This window comes from Bos indicus x Bos taurus, chromosome 19 (genome assembly GCF_003369695.1).
Source record: "Bos indicus x Bos taurus breed Angus x Brahman F1 hybrid chromosome 19, Bos_hybrid_MaternalHap_v2.0, whole genome shotgun sequence".
Taxonomy (NCBI): domain Eukaryota; kingdom Metazoa; phylum Chordata; class Mammalia; order Artiodactyla; family Bovidae; genus Bos; species Bos indicus x Bos taurus.
In genome coordinates this window covers 45,684,964-45,707,914 of record NC_040094.1, presented here as the reverse complement: position 1 = coordinate 45,707,914, position 22,951 = coordinate 45,684,964, and the positions used below count along the sequence as shown (strand labels likewise).

At 49.6% G+C, this 22,951-nt stretch overlaps 1 protein-coding gene and 1 long non-coding RNA gene across 2 annotated transcripts; one reads left to right on the top strand and one right to left on the bottom strand.

Moving 5' to 3' along the window:
• The first annotated feature begins 1,105 nt into the window (after positions 1–1,105).
• Positions 1,106–22,890, top strand: KIF18B (kinesin family member 18B). Its single transcript, XM_027518361.1, has 16 exons — positions 1,106–1,248; positions 11,098–11,424; positions 11,969–12,126; positions 12,444–12,548; positions 12,754–12,864; positions 12,945–13,142; positions 13,605–13,781; positions 14,392–14,466; positions 14,593–14,693; positions 15,319–15,505; positions 15,863–15,990; positions 19,204–19,409; positions 19,644–20,169; positions 21,099–21,188; positions 21,723–21,826; positions 22,063–22,890. The coding sequence occupies exons 2-16, from the start codon at positions 11,106–11,108 to the stop codon at positions 22,167–22,169; spliced, it is 2,592 nt and encodes an 863-aa protein (XP_027374162.1). The 5' UTR covers positions 1,106–1,248; positions 11,098–11,105; the 3' UTR covers positions 22,170–22,890.
• On the bottom strand, positions 7,247–10,650 carry LOC113877825. The gene is made up of 3 exons (XR_003506836.1): positions 8,978–10,650; positions 7,579–7,670; positions 7,247–7,447 (listed from the first exon to the last, which is right to left on the bottom strand). It is a non-coding gene; the product is annotated as an uncharacterized LOC113877825 (long non-coding RNA).
• Positions 22,891–22,951: the final 61 nt, after the last annotated feature.

Genomic DNA, 22,951 nt, shown 5'->3' with positions numbered 1-22,951 from the left:
TTGGATGGCATCACGGACTCAATGGACATGAGTTTGGGTGAACTCTGGGAGTTGGTGATGGACAGGGAGGCCTGGCGTGCTGTGGTCCGTGGGGTCGCAAAGAGTCGGACACGACTGAGCAACTGAACTGAACTGAACTGAACCATCTTCATAGTAGACCTGTTAGGGAACTACGTCTTTTGCTTTCTTGCATGACTCGACCTGCTTATGGTCCTGTGTCGGGGTAGATCAGACTAATGAAAGGGTGGAGCAACTGGCTCCTAACAGCCACCACTGCTTCATCCTAATCAGACTAGATAGCTATCCCCTTATATATGATGAGGCTTAAGATGGTTTTCCATCCATGCTCTTCTGATAAGTCGGAAGGGCAGGATATTTGTCCCATTTTATAGATGAGAAAGAAGCAGCCAGAGAAACGGAAGTGACTTCCACAGTCTCAGCACTAATTGATGATTCTGTCACTAGGATTGGAATCAGACTTCCTGACTCCAGGGCAAGTCTCTCTCTTCGACCTCCACAAACCCCGGGGTTGGGGATCAGCCTGAGTGTGGCCCACCAGAATCCAAGTAGCTGGCCGCTGTGGAGGATGGAGACAGTGCTGCCCAGAGGTGCCCTAAAGTGTGCTACTCATACTCAACAGTATGTCCATGATAATCCTGACACTGATAAAGCCAAGTGGGCCATTCTCTGCCTCCGCTGGCTTGAAGTTCATTCTTTGGATGGTCGCGGAAGAGAAGAAACCCTGGACAGCAACTGAAAATCCCTTTTTGGATAAGTGGATGCCGACTGAGACCGCAGAAAATGCAGGTTTGAAAACGTGTTTGATGTCTGGCTGCTGCATTTTGATGACGAACTCAGTCCCAAGGGTAAGTGAGACAGGCCATAACTGCCCCCCTGGGTACCTCTACCCCATACTGGTTTCTGCTGCTCTTTCCGATCTCAGGCACACTCCCTCAAACCTCCAGCAAGCAGGAAGGCAAAGTGCGCAAGCGCACTGTGGACAACGCCCGCCACTGCCGAGCTGTATGTACTTTGTTTCTTAGGAAACAGCCAATCAGCGACCCGGGCAGCGACCAATGGGAAGCGCGGAAGAGTCGACCCGGCTAATTTGAACACGCGGCGCGGGCCGGAGGTTGGCGCGGGTAGGGTACTTGGGGAGGGGGCGATCTCTGGTGGTCCGGGTTTCCGGTCTGCTGCGGCAGGACCCTGCAGCGAGCGGCGACACCAGCGACGGAGAACCGACGAAGGGTAAGCACTGGCCCACGGCTGAGCGGGTTCCGCGGGCCCCTGCGCTCATGTCTGGACTCGCGGACCGACCTCCTGGCGGCGGCGGAAGCCGGAGCCGGGCCTCTGTGCAGTACACAGAGGTGCAGCCTGAAGACCAATCAGGTCCTGAGTGGTGGTCTCCGAACACTGCGTGGGGCGGTGCGGGGAGAAGTCGCTTCCTTAGATGCCTGCAAGGGAGATCTGGACCCTCTGCTTATTTGTACGGGACCTTGACTGGGGCCCGCACGTCTGCACCTCGGCCCAGCGCTCTGTACATCCGCCCTGGGAAAGGTCTTCTTACTCACACGTAAGGAAGAATTGGGTCCTTCCGCGCGCCGGGAGTGGAGACCTGGGACTGCACATCTGTATGGAGTAGCTAAGACCCTCTCTGTACATTTATGCAGAGCTGTTTGCAGAGCTGTGCCAGGGGCCGTAACTTAGTTACTGGGGCACCTAGTAAATATTTGATTGAATAAAGGAAGGAATGAAAGAACGTCTGCATGACAGAACACCAGGCCTTCTGCTGTTGTTTCTAGGATGCCCTTTCTCTTAGCTTTGACTCTTTAATGTACTGAAGTGACACGGAAAACATAAGCTTGGTCTGTCATGGGAAATAGGTTTTTTTGTTTGTTTGTTTTAACTTCAGACTGTGGATCTTCTGGTATCAGGGGGAAATGCCAGTAGGTCATATAAATTCTGATTATGTTGGCTAACATTTATTGACCTACCAGGTTTGAGTTAACCCATTTAATCCTCAAAACAACGCAATGGCATAGATACTTATATTTACATTTTACAGGTTAGGAAGCAGAGAAATTAAGCTTAGCTCCAAGGAGAACATCCACAACATTTTTCTGTATAAGCTTCTCCTGGGTGTTACCCTGCTTTCTCCAGTCTCATCACTATCCTTTCTGGTCACCAAATTCCATGCTTCAAACAACTACCAACATATCCAGTCCTTCTCTGCCTATTTCATGATTGAATTTTTCCACCCTCAGAGAGACTTTAAAGTGTCTCAATTTGTTGCTCTTTATATTTATTATCCAGCCTAGCTCCATTTTTTTTTTACCTTTTTTTTTAAGAAGTATGCAAGTAGCATATATTTAGAGGTATTTATAAAAATTGTCTCTGTCTGGCCACAAAGTGAATCTAAAGAGTTTTCAGAGTACTGTACAAACCATATTCTATTTCCACAAGCAGTTAAGCTTAAGATACAAAAGAAAAAGGAATAAACCCACACTTGGATTTAAAAAAAATTTTTTTAATGACTCAGTCAAATAGGATATCATTATTGTAGTTAAAAATAATTAGCATTAAACAGTGATAATGCCATTTATAAAACTTGGGTGATGCAGTTAAAGAACACTTAGAGGTAAATTTATAGTCTTAAATGCTTACATTAGAATATTTTCTTTTTCAAGCTCAAAGTGAGGCAAATATCCAATTTTAATAAGATAGAACAGAACAACAGAATAAAAGTGTAGAAAATAAAATGAGTTAAGGGCAAAAATTAATGAAATAGAATTTTACTATATAATAGAGATGATTAACTTAGCCAAGAACTGTATCTTTGAAAAGACTAATAAAAAAGCCAGACCTCTGGTAATATTAAGACTAAAGAAAAGAAACATGAAAAAATGACCTTAGGAATTAAAATAGGGACATAACTTTGGCTACTCAAAGATTAAAAGAGAAAGACTTCAGTGGGAACCCTTTTTGATAATGCTTTTGGGCAAATTTCTAAGAAAAACAGCTCACCAAAACTGATTCAAGAAGCTATGAAAATTTTCAACAAACCTAGGACTACTGAAGAAATTTAATTAGTTTAAAAACTACCTTCTATGCCATGCCCTGCGGTGCTAAGTCACTTCAGTCGTGTCCAACTCTGTGCAACCCTATAAACTATAGCTCGCCAGGCTCCTCTGTCCATGGGATTCTTCAAGCAAGAATATTGGAGTGGATTGCCATTCCCTTCTCCAAGAGATCTTCCCCACCCAGGGATCCAACGGGCTGTTTATGTCTAACCTGCACTGGCAGGCAGGTTCTTTACCACTAGCGCCACCTACCTTCAAGCACATTTATAAAACCCACCAAATTCCACCAGAAATATACAGGCATCTAAACAGGAAAGTTATGACCAACCTAGACAGCATATTCAAAAGCAGAGACATTACTTTGCCAACAAAGGTCCGTCTAGTCAAGGCTATGGTTTTTCCAGTGGTCATGTATGGATGTGAGAGCTGGACTGTGAAGAAAGCTGAGTGCTGAAGAATTGATGCTTTTGAACTGTGGTGTTGGAGAAGACTCTTGAGAGTCCCTTGGACTGCAAGGAGATCCACCCAGTCCATTCTGAAGGAGATCAGCCTTGGGATTTCTTTGGAAGGAATGATGCTAAAGCTGAAAGTCCAGTACTCTGGCCACCTCATGCGAAGAGTTGACTTATTGGAAAAGACTCTGATGCTGGGAGGGATTGGGGGCAGGAGCAGAAGGGGACGACAGAGGATGAGATGGCTGGATGGCATCACCGACTCGATGGACGTGAATTTGAGTGAACTCCGGGAGTTGGTGATGGACAGGGAGGCCTGGCGTGCTGCAATTCATGGGGTCGCAAAGAGTCGGACACAACTGAGTGACTGAACTGAACTGAACTGAAACATGTAGAAGGCAATGGCACCCCACTCCAGTACTCTTGCCTGAAAAATCCCATGGACAGAGGAGCCTGGTAGGCTGCAGTCCATGGAGTCACGAAGAGTCGGACACGACTGAGCGACTTCACTTTCACTTTTCACTTTCATGCATTGGAGAAGGAAATGGCAACCCACTCCAGTGTTCTTGCCTGGAGAATCCCAGGGACGGCGGAGCCTGGTGGGCTGCTGTCTATGGGGTCGCACAGAGTCGGACACAACTGAAGTGACTTAGCAGCAGCAGCAAACATGTAAAAACTCTCCCTGAAAAAAAAGAAAACATTTCCAGTCTATTTTGTTATACCAAAAATGAGGCAAAGAAAATTTCAAGTCATTCTCTTTTATAAATGTAGTTGTAAAAATCTGAAATAAGATATTAGTAATCAGAAGCCAACAATGTATTAAAAAAACTACATTATGATCATATTGGATTTATCGCAGGAATGGGAGAATAGTTTAATGCTAGAAGATCTATTCATACAATTTACACATTTACAGATTAAAGGAAAAAAACATATTCCATTAGGCACAAAAGTATAAGTCAATAACCATTTATGTTTTTTTTTAATGGTAAGCTGGAAATAGAGGCGGGCTTCCCTAATAGCTCAACTGGTAAAGAATCCACCTGCAATGCAGGACACCCCAGTTCAATCCCTGGGTTGGGAAGATCCACTAGAGAAGGGATAGGCTACCTACTCCAGTTTTCTTGGGTTTCCTTTGTGGCTCAACTGGTAAAGAATCTGCCTGCAATGCAGGAGACCTGGGTTCAATTCCTGTGTTGGGAAGAGCCCCTGGAGAAGGGAATGGCTGCCCACTCCAGTATTCTGGCCTAGAGAATTCTATGGACTGTATAGTCCATGGGGTCACAAAGTTGGACACGACTGAGAGATCTTCACTTCACTTCAGAAATAGAGGCAAATCTCCTTAAACCAACTAAAAAGTGAAATAATAGGAACATTCCCTATAAAATTGGGAAAGAGACAAGATTGCTCACTATTGCTGCTTTCTTTTTCTTTCAGTCTATATAATTTTACTTATTCAGTTATTTTTGGCTGTGCTGGGTCTTCTTGGTCTTCTTTGCTGTGCAGGCTTTTCTCTAGTCGTGGCAAGCCAGGGCTACCCGCTGGTTGTGGTGCGGTGGCTTGTTTTGTTGCAAAGCACAGTCTCTAGGGCTCAAGGGCTTCAGCAGTTGCAGCACATGGCATTCTATAGTTGCGGCTCCCAGGCTCTAGAGCACAGGCTCGATAGTTGTGGCACAGGGCTTAGTTGCTCTGCAGCATGTGGGAATCTTCCCAGACCAGGGATCGAACCTGTGTCTCCTGCTTTGCCAGGTGGATTCTTTACCACTGAGCCACCAGGGAAGCCCCTATTGCGGCTTTCAAAATTGTACCCAAGGTCCTGGCTAGATAAGAAAAATAAATGTCCTAGCCTGCAAGACAAGAAGAATAAAAAATGATTAGAAAGGAATAAACAAAACTGTCCTTAGTTACAGTTTTGTCTTTTTCAAAAAACAAAAGAACACAGTGCTATCTCTGCACTACCACCCATAGAAAGAAACGGTCACTTTTTCACTAAGGTTAGGGGAAGTGGGACTTGGAAAGGCTCAGGTAGAGGGCAGAACAGCCTTGGATGAAGAGCAGTGCCTCTGATGACAGGACAAAGTCAAGTTCTGGCCTTGCCACTTACCACTGATGTGACAATGTCCTTCCTGAGCCTCAGTTTGCTTTGTAGAGTAGGGATGTAACAATTGTATCAATAACTACAGAATGAGATTGTTGTGAAAGTTAAATGAAACACTTGTAAAGCACTTAGCATAGTGCCTGACACATAGTAAGTACTCAGTAAATGTTAGCTATTATATAATCGTAATTATTTTTAGGCTTTTGGCTTCAGCCTGGTTTTTCTGGCCTTTATTCGTTCATAGGACAAATATTACACAGTGTCTACTGTGTTCTGGATTTGGTTCCGAGTTATCTCGGGGTGCACAGACTGTATCAGCAGAGGGTCCTAATGTCTCGGAGCTTAAGGACAAGAAACACTGTGTTAGAGTTGTGAAGGAGCAATGAAGGGGCCACAACAACTGCTATAAAAGTACAACACCCAAGGATAGGCACCTGCCTTCTGAGCTCCCAGTGTCTGCAGGCAGACCCCCTCAAGTCCTCAAGCATTCTTCTTCAGGGGCTTCTGAGGAGCGTGGGTTTGTTTGTTCTATCCGTCCCTATGATGGTGGGCAGAGGAAGCTACCCTGAAAACAACCGAATTTTGGCTTCCCATCCCCAGCTTGGCAGCAAACTAGCCTCCGGGTTTTAATGAGCTGCCCCGGGTTAGAAACAGGACGTGACTGTGGCTCGCTCAGAACCCTGAAGATCTTATTAAAGAATCATCTCCCTTGTACTTTGGGCTGAAATGCTCTTTCCAACTGAGGATCAAAGCAAACTTGACAAACGTTCTCTCATTAATCTCCCATCCCCCTGGGGCAGGCGCAGATCAGTAGCTGTTCTCTCCAGCTCTCAAAGGGAGACGCTGATGTGACATCCATGAGGTGTGGCTGGTGGAAAGACCTCCCCAGCAGTCAGAGGCCAAAGCAGAGACCAGGACCCAGGTGTCCTGACTGGGGCCATGCCGGTGTCACCCTCCCCCTCCCCACCTCCTACCCCACGCCCCCAGCGCTTTCTCCGTAAGAAGGAAAACATCTCTTTAGGCAAACAGCCTGCCTCGCTGGCCCTCAGGAGGCGGAGAGGAGAGAACTGCAAAGGTTAGGCGCACTCTGCTGCCAGTGCCCTTTTTAATTTCCTGCTTTGAATGTGACGCTGCTCTGTGGTTCCTCCTCAGCTAATACCCTCTCCACGGGGAGCTGGGACTGGCCTTAAGGCAGCCAGTATAGACTCAGACTGTGGGACCAGGCACCCTCTGCCTTCACTTGCCTGGTCACAGGAGTGAGGTTCCTAGGAATTTCCTGGCAGTCCAGTGGTTAGGACTCTGTGCTTTCACTGCCAAGGGCTCAGGTTCGATCCCTGGTCAGGGTACTAAGATCCTGCAAGCTGTGTGGTGAAACCGAAAAAAAGTGAAGTTCCCTGGAGGAACTTCACATGCGAGGATAGGAAACAGGCATTCTGAGTGTCGAAAATTAGGTCCAGTCCATTTATCTGAAAGTGTTTGCAGAAGGCATAATGCTAGTTACATGAAAGGGATTATAATTATCATACAAACATAAGGGACCATTACAACAATGTAAGCATGAGAGCATAGTATATAATGTCATTACGAGGCAGTGTAGCAGGCTCTATGGCCAGACTGCCTGGGTTGGAACCAGGATTCATCACTCACTACCACTGGGATCTTGGGCAAGTTGTTTAACCCTTTCTGTCTCAATTTTGTCCTTGAAAAATGACTGAGAATGGTATCTATTAGGACTTACCTGGCAGTTCAGCAGTTAAGACTCCCTGCTTGCACTGTGAGGTTTCAATCCCCTGGTCTGGAAACAAAGATGCCTCATGCTGCCAGGTGTGGCCCAAAAGTAAAAAACAGATAAATAATAATAATAGTATCTATCTTGTGGGGTCACAACAGGGTCGAAAGGAGATGAAAAGTGTAAGGTGTCTAGAACAGTTCCTGAGTGGACACTTACCTATTATGTTTGTTATTGTGATGGCCTGATGGCTGAGACAGGAATAGAATTAATTCAACTCAGAAAGATAATCATTGGTTGACATCTGTGTTCTGTGTGGGGAAGAAGTTGGGAAGTTTAGGGGTGAAGGACAAGCGTTTGAAGTCAACTCGGTTCTGCCTCATCCCCCAAGGAAAACATGAGTTGTTGGCCGGAGTATTAGGTGAAATCCCACGTTTCTTTGCTGCATGACCTTGGTAATGGTGACCCGTTGGCAGAACCTACTCTTTCCTAGGAAAGCATTCATCTATTCCTATCCCCTCAACCTCGAACAGCTCCCCCCTGCCCCCACCACCTTTTCTTATCCCTGTTAATATATTCCTAGACTTGAGCTGGACTTTTCCAGGAATATCTGTGATTCCTGCATTCCAGAAATTCCATCTTTACCCTTGGTAGGCTGGCTTGAAGGAGAAATGAAAAAAGCACACAGGAAGGTCTGAGGGGAATTCAAGAGGGAATGCATAAATAAGCTTTTGGAATGACTACCAGGCAACATTAGGAAATCTATCCATGTCACCCTGTACAGGCACAGAGAAAGGAGAAACACCGTGTGATCATCTTAGCAAGTGCCAAAAAAGCATTCGATAGAATTTAGCACCCATTCCTAATGGGTAGTGGAGGGTGGGGAACTAAATATAGACGAGCTAAAAATAGAAAGTAACTGTCATTATTTGCAAACTTATCGTCATTTAATTGAAAAACCTAAGAGAATCAATGACAATCTAATAGAACTCATAAGGGAGTTCAACAAGGTGGCCAGATACAAGATCCGCATATACGAGATCCGCATACAGAAATCGGTAGCTTTCCTACGTTCTGGCAAAACGAATTAGAAAATGTAATTTTTAAAAGAGCCTATTTCCAATATAGCAAAGACTGTACAGTAACTATTTGTAAATCTATCAAGAAATTTACAAAATTTATGTGAGGAAAATAATGAAATTTTACTAAAGATTATAAAGTTGTAAATGATGAAAAGAGATACAATATTCCTATATGGAAGACTTCATATTGTAAAGATGCTAATTCTTGTATTAATCTAGAAATTCAAAATAATCTTAGCAGGATTTTTCATAGAACTTCATAAGCTGACTCTAAAATCATATAAAGATAAGCTGCCCAAGAATGTCCAAGAAAAAGAACAGTAAGGTGGTATAGAATCACAATAATTACAACAGTGAGTTACTGCAAAAGGAAAACAGAATGGAGAATCCAGAAACAAATTCATGTTTACATGAGAATTTAGTTATGTTAAATGTGGCATTTAAATTAGTGGAGAATGAATTCACTGTTTAATAAATGATCTTGAGATAATTGCTTGCCATTTGGAAAGAAAAGATATTTAGAAATATTCTCATACCATTCGCACACACAAAAGTAAATTCCATCTGGATAAAGACCTAAATGTAAGAAAGGAAAAGTATTAGAAATATTTTTTAAAAGTGTTTATTACTTTGGGGAAGGACTGTCTTCTTAAATATGACATAATAATAACAAAAGAAGAGGTTGACATATTTGACCATTTGAAAACTGGAAATTTCCAGTATGGCTGGAATAGGATATTTCTTCAAGAATGCGTAGTTGGGGTACTTCCCTGGTGGTTCAGTGGCTGAGACTCTGTGTTCCAATGCAGGCGGCTCAGGTTCAATAGCGGGTCAGGGAGCTGGAGCCCACATGCCACTAAATAGTGTGCGTGCCGCAACTAAACATCCCACGTGCCAAAATGAAGATGGAAGATCCTGCATGCTGCAGCTAAGACCAGGCGCAGCCAAAAAAATAAATAAAAATTTTTAAAAAGAGTACATGATTGATTTGATGCCAAGAATAATATCAAGTAATTTACCACGCCAACCAAATAAAGGAGAAAAAAAGCATATAATCATATCAGGAGATGCTGAAAGAGCATCAGATAAAGTTCTAGATATTCCTGATAACAACTCTGAGTAAAAGTAAGAACAGATGAAATTACTAGTATGATAATGACCTATTTGTCTAAAAGTCGAAAACTAATATCTCTATAAAGCAGTAAAGATCAAGATCCTTTAAGATCAAAAACAAGACAGGGGTGCCTATTTTCATCATTATTATTTAACTCAAGGGAATGCAATAGACAATAAATGAAATATTTAGTATAATCATGGAGAAGAAAGGGTAAAAAAATTATTTTCTGATATACAATTGTGTACTCAGAAAACTCAATAAGCTTTAATAAAAAACAGTTGGAATTAATAAGAGAGTTTGAGGATTGTAGGTAAAAGGCAAATATGTAAAAATCAATCATGTTTTTCCCTACTTGTGTTTACCGCCTGGAAATGGAGATTGGGGAAGGTATTCCATTCATAATAGCAATTAAGTTCATAAAGTACTTGGGAATTATATTAAATAAGAACAATGACATTAAAAAAAAAGAAAATATCTGAATCTACAAAAAATACCTGAACAAATCAAAAGGTAATAGCCATGTTCTTATATGAAAACATCTAATATAAAATAAATATCATATCAGGAGATGCTGATTATTTAATATTAATTAATTAATATTAATTCCAATTGTAATCCCAGCTGGGCTTTTTGAGGGGGAATTGGTTCTGAAATGGAGATGGAATTGATAAAGATAATTCTTAAAGTCAAATAGGAAAAAAATGATTGAAAATAGCCAAGAAAATCATGAAAAAGTAAGCTGGGGGTAGGGTTAGATCTGGCCTTGCTAGAAAAGAAGCAACTGTGGGCACTTCCCTGGTGGTCAGCGGTTCAGACTCCATGTTCCTATTGTGGGTGGCTGGGTTTGACCCCATGTCACAACCGAGACCCACTGTGGTCAAATAAATGAATAAAAAAAAATTTTTTTAAGGAATGGTGTTCCTTTTAAAAGGAACTATTGTGTTGGCATAGGAATAGACAGATTAGTGGAACATAATAGAAAGCCCACCTATACAGTCACCTGGATATGGCAAAGGTGGTATTTCAAGAGAAAAAGAGATGTGCTGTGCTGTTAGTCGCTCAGTCATGTCTGACTCTTTGTGACACCATAGACTGCAGCCCTCCAGACTCCTCTGTCCATGGAAATTCTTCAGGCAAGAATACTGGAGTTACTACACCCTTCTCCAGGGGATCTTCCCAACCCAGGGATTGAACCCAGGTCTCCCACTTTGCAAACGGATTCTTTACCATCTGAGCCACCAGGGAGGCCCAGAAATACTGGAGTAGGTAGCCTGTCCCTTCTCCAGGGGATCTTTCCTACCCAGAAGTCAAACTGGGGTCTCCTGCATTGCAGGCAGATTCTTTACCAGCTGAGCTACCAGGGAAGAAGAAAGATATTTGTTAGTAATTGGTGCTGGCATCAATAATTTTATTCTCTCGAGGTATAAAACGGAGATGAGCTGTAGAGGAGGTGGGAGAAGGCCCCTGAATACTAGACTGAGGAATACCCGGTAAGGCCTGAGTGAGATTGGTCCTCATCTCCATCGCCTCTGTGCCCAGGTGTTGCCATGGTGATGGCGGTGGAGGACAGCATGTTGCGGGTCGTGGTGCGGCTGCGGCCCCCCACTCCGAAGGAGCTGGAGAGTCAGCGGCGGCCTGTGGTTCAGGTGGTAGACGAGCGTGTGCTGGTGTTCGACCCTGAGGAGCCCGATGGGGGCTTCCTTGGCCTGAAATGGGGCAGCGCCCAAGATGGCCCCAGGAAGAAGGGCAAAGACCTGACGTTTGTCTTTGACCGGGTCTTCGGTGAGACGGCCACCCAGCAGGATGTGTTCCAGCACACCACCCACAGCATCCTGGACAGCTTCCTCCAGGGCTACAACTGCTCAGGTGAGCCCGCCTGCCCCTCTGCTGGGCACCAGATGAGGAAGGCTCTGGCCCTGCCTTCTCTGTGGGCCCCTCGCTCAGTCTTCTCTGGTGTGGGGGCCACTCTGCTGGGCCCTGGGGTACAATAGGTCAGACAGAGAGGGTTCCTGCCCTCTGGATGCTTACAGTCTAGAGCAGGGAGAAGACACGTCGCAAAATCACACCTGCAAGTGTGTGCTTATCAGCTGAGCTACATGAAGTGAGGGAAAGAACTGTGGGCTTTCCATAGAGGAAGCTACCCAGGCTGCAGAAGGTGCCCCGAGGAAGGGACGAGCTTCCACCCGTGGTGGAGACCCCTCTGCCTTCAAGTCCACAGGCCTACAGGGGGACCAGGAAAGGACATGGAGAACTCGACAGCTGGGAACGTGGGGGCTGTGGGTGGGTGGGAGCAGTGCAACCATGCATGCGAAAGGAAGCAAAGGGGTTTGGAGGAGGAGAGGGGCTGACCGGATGAAAATGCCCTGGGGGAGCCCTGTCACCACCCTCCTCCCTACTCTGTCCTCTCTAGTGTTTGCCTATGGGGCCACCGGGGCCGGGAAGACACACACCATGCTGGGAAGAGAGAGGGACCCTGGCATCATGTACCTGACCACCATGGAGCTGTACAGAAGACTTGAGGCCTGCCGGGAGGAGAAGAGATTCGAGGTGCTCATCAGCTACCTGGAGGTAGGGCTGTTGGCGCCCCAGGACGGGGCAGCCTCCTCCCTCATTCTCACAACCACCTGAAGAGGGAGTGGGGTGGAGCAGGCAGGAGGGGCAGAGAGTAGGAGGAAGTGGGAGGACGGGGGCCCAGAGGGCAGACACAGCTCCAAGAGAGACTGCGTGTGAACTGACCCTAGTCGTCACGTTACGTCATCTCGCAAGGGTCATTCACCAAGCATGTCTTGTCATTTTCTCTGGCCTGGGAATCCCCCAGCCCCCTAGGGGAGAGACTTCCTGACCAGCCTCTCCACCAGACCCCTCCCTGATTCCTTTCTCCTCAGGTGTACAATGAGCAGATCCACGACCTCCTGGAGCCCAAGGGGCCCCTTGCCATCCGTGAGGACCCCGACAAAGGGGTGGTGGTACAAGGACTTTCCTTCCACCAGGTAAGACTTGGGCTTAGGTGGGACGGGCAGCCCCACTGGTCCTCTGGGATCCCCTCACCAGGCAGTTTGGGGATGTCCTGGATCCTGTCGGGGTGGCAGTGGTGGTAGCATGGGGGTGACGTTGGTTCTGAAGAGTGGCCCTTCTGCTAGGGAAAAGTCCTGGTTGGAGAGACCACAGCCCCCTCCCTTCATGTCTCCTCTGCAGCCAACCTCAGCTGAGCAGCTGCTGGGCATGCTGACCCGGGGGAACCGTAACCGCACGCAGCACCCCACTGATGCCAACGCTACATCCTCCCGCTCCCATGCCATCTTCCAGGTGAGCAGGGGCCACAGGCCAGGACCTGAGTCTGGACTCCTGGTGGCCAGCATCCCCTCACCCCAGCCTTCTGCCCCCAGATCTTCGTGAAGCAGCAGGACCGGATCCCAGGTCTGACCCAGGCCCTTCGCGTGGCCAAGATGAGCCTCATTGACCTGGCAGGCTCAGAGCGGGCGTCCAGCACCCACGCCAAGGGGGAGCGGCTACGGGAGGGAGCCAACATCAACCGCTCGCTGCTGGCCCTCATCAACGTCCTCAACGCCCTGGCGGACGCAAAGGTAAAGTCGCACGGAGTCAGGCTCCTCCCCAGGGCAACAACCCACTGCCAAGGACGAGGGTCCCTCCCTCCAGCCCTGGGTCAAAATTCCCTAGTGGTCCAGTGGTTAGAACTCGGTGCTTTCATTGTAGTGGACCAGGTTCAATCCCTAGTTGGAGAACTAAGATCTTGCAAGCCCAGCAGCTTAGTCAGAAAAAAAAAAACAAAAGCAAAAACAGGGACTTCCCTGGAAGTTTAGTGGCTAAGACTCCACGCTCCCAATGCAGGGGACCTGGGTTCTATCCCTGGTCAGGAAACTAAATCCCGCATGCCACTACCAAGACCCAGTGCAGCCAAATAAATAAATTTTTAAATATATATATAGATACAAATATAAATATCCCCCAAAACCCCAAAGCTACCGAGTCCCGGCCTGGGTCTGTCTAGTCTAGACACTCATTCCACGCCCACCCACTGTCCCCAGGGCCGAAAGTCTCACGTGCCATACCGGGACAGCAAGCTGACCCGCCTCCTCAAGGACTGCATTGGGGGCAACTGCCGAACGGTGATGATCGCTGCCGTCAGCCCCTCCAGCCTGACCTACGAGGACACCTACAACACCCTCAAGTATGCCGACCGCGCCAAGGAGATCAAACTCTCGGTGCGTGCCAGCCAGGACGCCAGCCTGGGGTGGGGGTGTAGTGGTGTCGGGGGAGCCCCCAGACTGGGAAGAGGAGGGGATAGGACCCACCGGCTTCCTCCAGTACCTGGAGCGAGCATTCCCGCAAGGCCCAGAGGAGAGGTGACCCAGTCTTCGTCCTTCAAATACCACAGCGCTGGGATGGTTGAGGCTAAATTATCTCAAGAGGAAAGCAACAGAACGGAGTGGCCGAGTGTCAGCCAGTGATCTTTGTCAGATTTGTTTTTAGCAGCAGGCCCTTATTTTGGTAAAACAACATATAGTGCAGATAGAAGCAGAGTTGCCTGGTTTCCCCTGCCTCCCACAGGGAGCCCTGGGGCTCCCGGATCCACTGCTGCAAAGCCCCTGGGCTGGGGAGAGCGTATGGGTCAGGGAGCCCGGGGTCTCGGGGTCAAACGCAAGCTCTCCTCCTGCTGTATTAGGTGAGCCTCTGGCCTCCCCGTTTCCTCAGTCCTGAGGGTGAGCAGCCGGGGTGTGAGTGAGGTGCCTAGCAGTGTCTGGCCATTGGAAGTAGTTGCCAAAAGCTGCTTTGAATAAACAAACAGATCTCTCCCCTGTGTCCCCACCTCAGCTGAAGAGCAACGTGATCAGCCTGGACTGTCACATCAGCCAGTACGCCACCATCTGCCAGCAGCTCCAGGCTGAGGTGAGGAGCTGCCTGGGGAACTTGACCAGGGGGCAGGGCACTCGGGGGGCAACTCATGGGGGAGGTCGCTCTGCCACCACCCTGCGCTCAGCGGGGGCTCTGAGGGGATGGGCCACTTTGTTCCAGGTGGCCGCCCTGAGGGAGAAGCTCCGGGTGTATGAGGCAGCAGCCCAGGCCCCACCTCACGACGCTCCACGGTCCCCCAAGCCAGGCACTCCGCATCAACCGTGAGTTCTGTCACCCTGTCCTGCCCCGTCCTTTCCCCAGCCTGTGGAGGGCTAGGACTCCTCGATTCTGTTCTGGCACCTGGAGTTAGGGATTCTCATTCAGTGCCCAGCATTCTGATTGTCACCTAGAATGTTCTGTGCTGGAGGAGTAAATCACACCCCAGTCCATATAAGCAGCATCAGCTATTCACAGGAAGGTGCGTTCAGGGGGTGGGTGTCATTGTTTTCTGGGCTTCCCAGGTTGCACTACTGGTAGAGAACCTGCCTGCCAATGCAGGAGATGTAAGAGAAGCAGGTTCGATCCAGGTTGGGACGATCTCCTAGAGGAGGGCATGGCAACCGACTCCAGTATTCCTGCCTGGAGAATCCCATGGACAGAGGAAACTGGCGGGCTACAGTCCCCGGGGTCGCAAAGAGTTAGACATGCCTGAAGTGACTTAACGTGCCCACACGTTACCAGAAAATCCTTGACTCCTTCTTCACCCCCAGCTACTACCTACCTGTTACCTGAGCATCCAACCCCTTACAGACTCTGTACCATCTGAAGCCACAGAGATCCTGCCCCTCTCTGCTTTTCCCACTTGCCCCTGCTTCACACCTCGCAAACCTCTCCTTTCCTCCTTAGCCTCCCCAGCTGCCCCTCACCGTCCCATCTCCCCAGCCAGCCCCGCACCCCAGAGCTCCAGCCAGGGTCAGCAGTCCTTCAAGAGGAGAGCCTGGGGTCAGAGGCCCCAGGGGAGAAGGTCGTGGACGGGAACTCCTCAAATAGGGAGCAGCCCCCAGAGGACAAGGATGAAGGCCCGGCCAAGGAGGTAGGGCTTGGAGCTGGTGGGATATTGGAAGAAAATCCCCTCCCCCAACTCGTGGGTCCCTTCAGTCCTGGCTTCTCTGCTTGGATGGCTTATATCTCAGTCATTGGGAGACTTTCAGATTCTGTGCAGGAAGAACTAGTCAGATCCGGTGTGTCTGAAAGCAGGGAGCCTGTGTGTTACCAGAAAGGGAGGAAGAAGGGAGGACCTAAACTGGGAGAGAGAAGGACCCTACTAGGACCAAATCATTCCAGGAGCTGTCATTCCCACTCGTGGAGGATGGGTGGGTTTCAGGAGCTGTGCAGGTAAAACGAGGGAGGCTGCCCTGGGCTCTCTACCTGTGATACTCTTCCTGTCTAGATTCCAACCCAGGTGCCAGAACAGAACCTCAGACACCCATCGCCCAGGTCCCCTGACCTGACCGTGCAGCCCAAGCCAGTCGTGGACCACCTCCCACCACCAAACCTGGACAGGGACCGTTCTAAGCAGTAGGTATCTTCTTGCTCCTCTCCAGAGTCCAAGGCGGGAGGTGATGGGTTCCAGGCCCCCTGGAAGGAGAAAAGTGAAAGTCGCTCAGCCGTTTCTGACTCTTTGCAACCCCACAGACTGTAGCCTGCCAGGCTCCTCTGACCATGGAATTCTCCCTGGAAGGAGTACTGGTGCCAAGCATATCATAGAAGCTCTGTTTGTGTTTTAGTTAAAGAGGCAGGTCTTTATTTTTTTGGCTGTGCTGGGTCTTCATTGCTGCACATGGGCTTTCTCCAGTTGCGGCAAGCAGTGAATATTCTTCATTGCAGAGGTTTCTCTTATTGTGGCTCATGGGCTGTAGAGAGCAGGCTCAGTACTTGCGGTGCACGGGCTTAGTTGCTCCAAGGCATGTGGGATCTTCCTAGATTAGGGATCAAACCCCGTGTCCCCTGCATTGGCAGACAGATTCTTAACCACCACACCAGGGAAGTCCAAGAGGCAAGTCTTTTGTCATCCAGTTGTCCCATACCTGCCGTCAACAATTTGCTATTATCGCCTACTCTGTTTACACAGCAGCCTCTTTATTACTCTGTAGCTGGCAGTTTGACAAGAGGGAAGCAAAACACCAAATTCCATCCAGACAGCTGGCGAATGCCAAGGTAGGGCAGGGCTGCCTGGGGCTGGAGCTATGCTTTCCAGCCTAAGGGCCAAGCTGCCCGTGCTCAGCCAAGAGAAGTTGGGCGGCCGCTGAGGATGGGACGGCCTTCCTGAGTCAGGTGTTCGTCGTCTGTCTCATCGACAGATTGAGGCTATTTCTCCTCAGAAGTAAATACAAACCCAGAGAGAAATGGCTTTTGGACCATTCTTTCCGTGCTTAATAGAGAGGTGCTGCTAGTATTTTCTTCCTTGGCCCCCAGAACATAAATTCTCTGCCACTTAGCTTTGCTGCTGCCAACCCGACACCTCCCTCCACAGCACGCCTCACGCTAGGCAGTGTATTTAAAGCTTCTGGACAGAAGGGCCTGTTTAATTTTATTTCTTGTTGAGGAGTGTCTGTTCCCAACTCAGCAAAAATGCTGCAGCCTGAATAATCAGTGGCTTATTATCTGCCTCCTGCTGCCGACTCCCCAGGGCCCAGGAGTGGCAGGAATGTACTGGCGGGATGCCCCCGGGCCCCCATGGAACAACCACAGGCTGCCACTGATGACTCAGGGTCTCTTGGCCTGGAGTCCCCCGTTGCGAAGACGGGGGACACCAGGGTTCTCATTTCTGCTTTGCCTCTGATTTTGTGGTTTCTGGAAAGTGGCTTCAACTTTGGCTACGATTTGGGCATCACGGTCCAGAGCTAATAATGTTGTTTAGTTGCTAAGTTGTGTCTGACTCTTTTGCTCCCCCATGGACTATAGCCCACCAAGCTCTTCTGTCCATGGGATTTCCCAGGCAGGAATACTGGAGTGGATTACCATTTCCTTCTCCAGGAGATCTTCCCGACCCAAGGATTAAACCTGTGTCTCCTACATTAGGAGGCAGGTTCTTTACCACTGAGCCACCAGGGAAACAGAGCTAATAACAGATACTAATAAAAGTGATGGAAGACCCAAAGTATCAGGGGTTGTGGAACATTCTAGATCCGCAGCCCCTGATACTTGGGAATACCCTAACAACCAGATAATCGAAAATAATTTCACTTTGACTTTAGAATTTAGAATCTTAGACTACTGGGACACTGAGTAGATTTTAGATTTTCCAGTTCAGTGGTTTTTCAGAATTTTTTTTAGCAGCAAAGCCCTGTCTTCAAATGAAATCTTATCCTGAGGTCTAATATGTAGAACAGATAAAGCAGAGCTGTTCCATTAAAAATGTCCTCTGATGGGTTTCTTGAAACCTAAATTGAAAACTCGTGATATAGACCAACTCCCCATTTGCCGGGGCTACAGGACGAGAGGGACGGAGTCAGACCTGGGTCATCTGACAGCCAAGTCAGAGCATTTGTCCCTAGATGCCCACTTTTCTCAGTTGTCTTATTTTTGTATAATTTGTGGCTCAGGCAGATATAGAATGAGTTTCTGCAGTGTCCTTTTTAATTTATATCCTGCCTTCTTTCAAAGGGGCCTGGAGGCTGCTTTATAAAATGAGTTTGGGCTCCCTGTGCACACACTGAGGGCAGAGCTCAGAGATGCCCAGGCAGGTAGTGCTACCCAGGGATAAATGATTGGCCATGAATAATCCCCACTGAGATAATTGTGTTTATTCTTTTATCATAGGTGTGCCTCACAGAAAGAAAATTTGCTTTATTAGAATCTAAATTTATAACACCAATAATCACATTATCCTCGTAATTTCCTTTAAATGGCCCCTCAGTGCATGCAAAGTACATGTTAATACACACACACTCTTTCAGGATCCCAATTGTTAAATAGAAAGTGCAGGCTGAATGCATTTTTGAGGGTCTCCTCAGAACCAAAGATCAAATGGCCTGTCTTATTTAATCTCCTCTTATCCTAATGAGGTAGATGGCATGATTATTATTATTAGAATATAATAATTAGCTAACCTTACAGTGCTGAGTATGTACCAAGTACTCATTAAACACTTTATATCTAAAATAACCCATTTGGGGACTTCGATGGAGTTCAATGGTTAGGACTCTAAATTTTCACTGCTGAGGGTCCGGGGTTCAATTCCTAGTCAGGGAACTAGGATCCCACAAGCTGCCAGGCATGGCCAAAAATTTTAAAAATAACCCATTTCATCTTCCCAGCAATCCTATGAGGTAGCTGCCTGTGTTATCTGCATTTTAGGGATGTGGACACTGAGGGTGCGAGGTGATCCAGGGTCACACAGCTGGGAAGTGTTGGAGCTGGAATTTGAGCTGTTGGTCTGGCTTGAGCCGGCCTCTTCCCTGCGACCTCTCATGGCCCCTGGGAAATGGACTTACTCAAGATCACAGCACTCATAGGTGGCAGAGCTGAGAGGAAACTCAGACGTTCCGAGGCCACCCAGTCCCCTTTCCCCACTTCCCGAGTACCGTCTTTGTCAGGGGACATTTTTAGTGGGTGAAGCCTCCCACCATTACCCACGGTCATCTCCGCCAGCCTTGGTCTTCAGCACAACTGGGAGGGTGATGAGGCTGGCCAGGCGGTCCCGTCAAGGCAGGAGCGGTCCAGTGCTTGTGTGCTGCTCGTGGCCGAGAGAGCTGAGGCAGGGCGGGGACCCCCGTGCCTCTCTTCCAGGTTGGCCCTGAGGGTGCTGTGCCTGGCCCAGCGCCAGTATTCCCTGCTCCAAGCAGCCAACCTCCTGACCCCCGACATGGTCACAGAATTTGAGACTTTGCAGCAGCTGGTGCGAGAGGAAAACGCTGGGCCTGGAGGGGAGGCTTCTGGGGAGCCTGGCCCAGCCAGGAAGGCACCTCTGGCTCAAGAGCTGCGTTCAGAGTCAAGTAAGTCTCAGCCCTGCTCTGCTTCCTTCTGCCAAGGGGTGGCCACAGCCCCAGATGCATGGTTTGATGGGAGGCTGGACCCCTGGGATCATGGGCATCTGCACAGAGAGGCCCAGGAGTCACGCAGACCTGAGGAGTCAGGCGCTCCTGCCTGTCTCCTGTCTCCCCAGATTCTAGAAACTCTTCTTCCTTCAACCCCTGATCCCTCTCCGCACCCTCCTCCTCTCTGCCCAGAATCTGCAGGATACTCGGGCCCTGTAACTCGGACCATGGCAAGGCAACTGAGTGGCCTCACACACACTCTGGGGGTCCCACCTGGGCCAGACTGCACTCCACCCCAGGCATCTCGGGAGGCCACAGAGAAGAAGAGGAGGAGACCGAGCCCCTCGGAGCCAGACAGCCCCCCGGCCCCAAAACTGGGGACCAAGCGCCAGCGCCAGTCCCTCCTGCCCTGCCTGAGGAGGGGGACCCTGCCTGAGGCTCGGCTTCCATGTGGGCCCAGCACCCCCACGGGGAAGAGGGCCCCCTCTCCCTGCCCATCCCCTCGCTTCTGCCCAGCTACTGTCATCAAAAGCCGGGTGCCCCTGGGCCCTTCCGCTCTGCAGAACTGCTCCACTCCTCTGCCCCTGCCCTCTCGGGACCTCAATGCCACCTTTGACCTCTCCGAGGAGCCCCTTGCAAAACTGGGCTTCCACGAATGCATTGGCTGGGACAGTGTGCCCCAGGAGCTGAACAGGCTGGATCAGCCCTTCATCCCCAGGTGAGTCTCCCTTCCAGCCTCCCAACAGGGGATAAGGGGTCAGCAAGCGCCAGAGGTGCTATCAAAGGGAAGAGGAGACAGTCTGCTCTTGGAGTTGACTCTATGACTCTCTCCCTTTGATCTGACCAGCATCCTGGCCCAGGGGAGCAGAGGATGAGTTTCTGTCGAGGCATGGCTTCTCTTGGGGGTTCTGCCTTGTCTGTCTATACTTCAGAGCTACCAGCTCTGTGCTGGTTTGTGACATGCCCACAGTAGCTCACAGAAGCCCCCTGCCAGCAGGGAGTAGGAACTAACCCGGGATGCCCACCCCACTGCATCACTCAGGCCTGGCCTGAGTTCTGTGTTCCTCTGAGAAATGCCTGTTTCCACCGCTTCCACCCCAGATCCAGCCCAGCATCTGGAACTGGGAAGGGAGGGGAATCCTGAGAAAACTTTATTCGGCGTTTTCGGGTGGAAAGCTGCTTTCCCCCTTGCCCTCTGCCCACATGGAAGGGCGGGGGAGCAGTAGCCAGCTCAGGACCACAAACATGCTGCAGACTAACCTGGACTCGAACAGGCTGCAGACTAACCTGGACTCAGGAGGCCAAGGGTGGCAGGCTGCCCACTACCCCCCATCCCTCCCACAGCCCGAACCCTCCTCTCGGTAACAAGCTCAGAGCCAGGCAGGTGGAAGGGTGAAACTGTCTGAACTCCAGTTCCCTGGACACGCCACAAACTGACACCTGGATGTTCTCCCAGAACAGGGCTGTCACTCAGCTGTCAGCCGAGGCCGAGTGGGGCAGGGAGAGGAATCCGCCTCCTAGGAGAAGGGAACCTCAGAGGTCATCCCGTCCACCCTCCCAGCCCCACCAGCCTGGGTGCCGGAGGGGGGAGTGGCCAGCACCCATTTCTGGTTCCCTTCTGATCCCTTTGTCTCCCTCCCTCCCCAGCGCCCCCATGCCCCTGTTCACCATGAAGGGCCCCAAGCCAGCATCTTCCTTCTCTGGGACCTCAGCCCGCAAGAAGAGGCGCGCTGTGAGGTGAGGTTGAGGGGATGTGTGGGGTGGAGGCAGAGAAAGAGCTTTTACCAGGGCAGCAGATGCCCAGGCAAACTACAGGCCCTGCGTGTGTGTGTGTGTGTGTGTGTGTGTGTGTGTGTGTGTGTGTGTGTGTGTGTGTGTGTGTGTGGACCCCTTGGAGCCAGTAGTGTGGGGGTCTTGTGAGCAGGGCCAGCGACTGATGGTCTGACTGAGGGTCCCAGGTTCCTGCTATTATGGGATTATACTAGAGGTGGGTGTCTCCCTCCTTTGGTAAAGGCTGCGGGACCCCTCTCCATGAGGGAGACATGCTCGCTGGATAACCCAGGCAGTGGACTGCCCACCCCTCACCTCTACTTCCCTTCCAAACCCCACTCATCTCCCCTTCCTTTTGATGCCCAGTCTCCCCCTCCTCCCAAGGCTCGGTGTCTAGCTCTCACCACCACCACCCATCCCCCCACCCCTCCATAGTCCACAGACTTGGCTGTGACCTTCCCACCCTCCTTCCTTGCTTCCTTCCTTCCCCCCCGACTACAGTTCCTCCATCTCCCGCTCACTGGGAGTTGCCCGAGGCCGCAGCCGCATTGCCCGCCTTCCCAGCACCACCTTGAAGAGGCCAGCTGGGCCCCTGGCAATCCCAGGTGACTGGCATTTGGGAGCAGGATGGTCTGGGCCACAGTGGCAGATGGAGACAAGAAGTATGGAGGGGACAGGGTGGGCCGAGACCCGGGTGAGAGGAGGGCCTAGGGTCCTTCTAAGCACCTCAGGGACGCTGGTAGGAGGGGAGACATGGGTTTTGGGGTGGGGGAAGGGAATGGTGGGAGGTAGCCTCATTTTCTCTTTCCTCCCGACCTCCCCTCATCCAACTGGCCTGCAGAGCCCCCCTCCAGTCCCCACTACCCTGGAAACCAGAAGAACCAGGAGGAACTGATGGGGGTTACGGGGGCGCTGTCAGCTGGGAGCTGCTCCATCAAGGTGTCCTGACCACCTGGCCCCTCTTGGTCCCTGGAGCCGCCTGCATCAGGAGCCCTGACCTGCCTTCCTGGCTCAGAGCAATTAACGCCAACACCCTCTTCCTTTATTAACAGTCCTCCCCCAGCCGTTCATTCTGCTACTCACCCTCTTTATTAATCTCTTGTTACACTCAGCTTCTCAGCATGTATATATTCATTTGTGAGTGTTAACGTGTTGCTATTTGAAAGGGTGCTGCCATCATTCCCCCTCGTTTATAATGCCGTCCAGGCAGGAAGCTAGCTATGGGGGGCTTTGTGTCCTACCCTCTTTCCCCCACCTCCCACCCCCCCATCTAACACAGGGCTCTGTGCAGTGGAGGAGGGGTGAGCATGGGAAGAGGAGCAGATGGGGGAGAGTCCCAGCTTGGCTCTTCCTGGCTTTTAGAGAAAGGCCTCTTCAGCCCCATCCCCCAAGCCTGAAGCAAGAGCCCAGCCCCTTGCAGCAGTCCTAACGATGATAATGGTGCCTTGATTTCCAAATGAAAAGAGTTGATCATTCTTACCCTATTGTAAACAGAATATACACTCAGTATAAGAAGTGTAAACCTTAATGCTACCACCTCGATGTAAGAGCTATTGATTCTTGGGTTTATATCCTCTCATCCTTTATTTCTGCATATATACACCCACATATATATAGGTGGATATATATATTTTTTATTATAATGATCAATAAACCATCTCCATCCTTGGTGTGTGTTTTTCTCTGTATACCTAGATAGAATAGCAACCTCTTCTGACTCTTTAAGGCCT

Bases quoted from the DNA above. Each gene is read 5' to 3' on its own strand.
- KIF18B (XM_027518361.1), top strand. From the start codon at position 11,106: ATGGTGATGGCGGTGGAGGACAGCATGTTGCGGGTCGTGGTGCGGCTG. The intron at 12,865-12,944 runs GTGAGCAGGGGC...TTCTGCCCCCAG, and splicing joins GCTCCCATGCCATCTTCCAG to ATCTTCGTGAAGCAGCAGGA. The intron at 13,143-13,604 runs GTAAAGTCGCAC...CACTGTCCCCAG, and splicing joins ACGCCCTGGCGGACGCAAAG to GGCCGAAAGTCTCACGTGCC.